This window comes from Temnothorax curvispinosus, unplaced genomic scaffold (assembly GCF_003070985.1).
Source record: "Temnothorax curvispinosus isolate PA1 unplaced genomic scaffold, ASM307098v1 QBEX01008876.1, whole genome shotgun sequence".
Classification (NCBI taxonomy): domain Eukaryota; kingdom Metazoa; phylum Arthropoda; class Insecta; order Hymenoptera; family Formicidae; genus Temnothorax; species Temnothorax curvispinosus.
In genome coordinates, this window is record NW_020218656.1 from 23,723 (window position 1) to 26,936 (window position 3,214).

Consider the following 3,214-nt stretch of genomic DNA (forward strand, 5'->3'; position numbering starts at 1 on the left):
TTTTTCTTTCCCTGCATTCTTCATCCCACCACCCTCTTCTGTTCTTATTAGCCATTCTCCCACCCTTATTTTCATTCTCCTCTATTACTTTTCTTATCCTCGACATTCCTACTTCTATCTCTTCTTGTAGTTTCCCTTTTCCTCTTTCTATCATCCCTAACCTCTCCTTAAATTGTGTTCTTTCCTCCTCGCTCCATACTCTTCTTATTCTTATTCTTTCTCCCTCTCTCCTTCCCTGCTTTCTCTCAAGTTTACCCCTCATCCATACTATTAATGGATGATGATCTGAGTCTACTGAGTTCTCCTACTTCCAGTCTTTCCACCTTTTCTCTAACCTCCTTCTCCCCTATAACGTAATCTATAACTGTCTCGCCTTTCCCTTCTGTGTATGTAAATTCACCTTCCTTATCCCCTTTTACGCCTCCATTTAATATCATCCATCCTCTTTCCTCTATGAATTTCAGTAACCTTTTTTCGTCCCTATTTATTTTTTTGTCTTTTGATTTTCTCCCTCCTCTTTCCATTTTTCCCTCTTCCTCTTCTTCCCATCTGTTTAGTACAGACTCGCACAGAAGCCTAGGCTCTAGAAATTGTATAGGAAACGACACATTTACTCATTTACTCACGTGGTTTAAGTTCAAGAGATTATGTATTTTCACGGTAAATATTATTTCAAACTAGAATTGTCTCACAATAGATATATACGTGGTATAATAAGACTTTGTACAAAAAAGTCAGCTGTATAAAATGCAAAGAAGAAAAAATGGTTGATTAGTAATGAGTAATCCTTTCGTGTTGAAACTTCAATTACTGTAATTTTTTATTGAATGATAGTACGTATCCGATGCAAGCAGATATCAATTACGCTTGTGTCTCTAAATGTTGTAGCAGTCAAATGCAATCCAAAGTTAAACTATCTCTGAGAAAGGATCATACATGTTAAACACATTTTACATAACTCAAAATACATATAGATATGAATAATATACAATGCATAATAAAAAATGGAGGAATGTGTCAATTAGCCAATAATCAAGAAATAATCTTTCTGAATAAAGTAATTAAAGAACATAAATTATTTAAAGAGATAAAGGATTACGCTAAAATAGCCTGTTGTGTGAATTTCTACAAATCGAATGTAACACACTTTTCAATATTAATTGACACAGTAACTTCAACAATAAAAAATCGAATAAGTAATATAGCGAATTATAATCAAACTCAGTAAAGAATAGAGAATTCACATAAGCAATTAATGAATCATACGCAGATGATACGTTTTATCGTAAAAGAAAAGTAATGTTCAATATCAACGGGATTGAACCACAATATACGTTTATCGTAATAACGCAAGTTATATTCACAGCAACGAGAATAATTCGCGATCGACGCCCGTGTAACACAATGTTAACGTGAATGTTCGAATCACGATTCTTTTTCGATAATGTATCTCGATAATGGAAGCTTAAGTTATATTACAACAAGAATAAATGATTCTACACACGGATTACAACCACAAGAAATTAACGAGAAGTAATTATACTCAGCTTAGTTATCTTCAAAGATAATGCGTGTCAGCGATACTGACTTCTTTCTTTCTCTCTTACTCGTGATCTCTGAAACCAAGAACGTTATTGTAAGTAAAAAAACGATATTTGCTCTTTCTGCCGCTAGACGATATCTAGTCTAATCTCGTGGTGTTCTTTGATTTGATCAGATATCTCGATTTACCTGTTCTGCAGATATGCTTCCAATAGAAGCTCTCGTCTAGATAAAGATAACGAACTTGATCGTTCCTCTTGTAGATCGCAATGATGTCCTCTATCTGAGTAGTAATAGCTGCTCTCTCCTTTTGCGTGATAACTCGAAGCTGTAATGGCGGCAACTTCCCTTGTCCTTGCAACGACGTCGCGATGGCGACGCTCGTCCTTCCTTTCACGTAGCTCAAAACGTGGGGATTCTGTTGTCGTTCCTCTTAACAATACCGCAACAGCCTCGCTCGACAATATTAACCACTATCAGATCTCAAGCGAAGACTCGAGTATCGCAATAATTAAAACAGCGTATCTCAACTCAGTAACAAAACTTCTAGAACGAACGCAAGACGTAATCAAATACAACTATCCGAGACGACGGACGAACAACGAATGCCCGCTCGGCGAGCTGCACGCACGTGCCGGCACGCTCACACATGCGCGGTATCACTCCGCCGCGGCGCGATCCGTCTCTGGGGCGCAACGCGGTCGCCGCAGAGCGCGGAAGAATACATAATATAGCATATGACGCTGGTAACGGTACCGCCGCCGCTATCTTGGCAGCTCCACCGACCACCACCACCAATATGTCAACCACGACCATTGATGTCGATCAATACATAATCTCTTGCTTCTCTCATTATATTTTAAACACCATCCTTCTTCTTCACCTGTTGTAGCATTAAAGTCTTCACTTATTATAGTTCTTACTCCCTTTTCCCCCTCTTCCGTCCAATCCTTCAAGCCTTCTAGTTTCCTGTTTATATCATTATTTACATATAATTTTATTATTCTCCATATTTTTTCTCCTATTCTTATCTTACAATCGATTTTCCTTCTTCTTCCTCCAACCTTCTTTCTTCATTTACCTATTCTATTCTTTTCCGTATGCCTAATAACATGCCTCTATTCGCCCTTCCTTTTTTGTTCTTCCTGGTTGCTATATGCACTCTTCATCTGTATTCGCTTGGAATCTTCTCTTTCATCTCTCCCATCCCCTCTCATCCAGCCATGTCTCCATTATTATCACTACGTCCCATTCCATTATCTCTCCCCCGAACTCTTTACCTTTGTTTGTTATGCCCGCCACGTTCCAGAAAACCACCTTCCAAATCTCCTCCTCTTTCCTGTCATTCTTTTTCTTTCTCTCCATATCCCTTATCCTTATCTCTGTTCTTTCTTCCTGCCTTTTCCTCTTCATCCTCTTTTTTACCTTCATTGTTCCCTTCGTCTTCCTCTTCTGGATTACCTCCATTCTCTGCATCTCTTATTCTTTCCCCTCTTCTTCCACACTCTCCTTTTGTTGTTTCGCAATATCTTTTCATCCTTCTTTTTATTCATTTCCACCATTTTTCTTCTATTTGTATTTTTCCATATCCTACCTTTACTTTTTCACCATTTCCTCTCTCCTGTCTTGCAATGTCTTATAAATTCCATCTCATTTTTCTCTCCTTTCATGT

General features: G+C 38.1%; 1 protein-coding gene across 1 annotated transcript; it reads right to left on the reverse strand.

The window, feature by feature from the left end:
• Positions 1-1,445: 1,445 nt before the first annotated feature.
• Positions 1,446-2,358, reverse strand: LOC112458418. Its single transcript, XM_025022042.1, has 3 exons — positions 2,299-2,358; positions 1,732-2,015; positions 1,446-1,616 (listed from the first exon to the last, which is right to left on the reverse strand). The coding sequence occupies exons 1-3, from the start codon at positions 2,356-2,358 to the stop codon at positions 1,604-1,606; spliced, it is 357 nt and encodes a 118-aa protein (XP_024877810.1). The 3' UTR covers positions 1,446-1,603.
• Between the last annotated feature and the right edge of the window lie 856 nt (positions 2,359-3,214).

Coding starts and splice junctions, on each gene's coding strand:
- LOC112458418 (XM_025022042.1), bottom strand. CDS start 2,358: ATGGTCGTGGTTGACATATTGGTGGTGGTGGTCGGTGGAGCTGCCAAG. Junction 2,016..2,298: donor CTGCCAAGATAGCGGCGGCG/GTACCGTTACCA, acceptor GAGATCTGATAG/TGGTTAATATTGTCGAGCGA.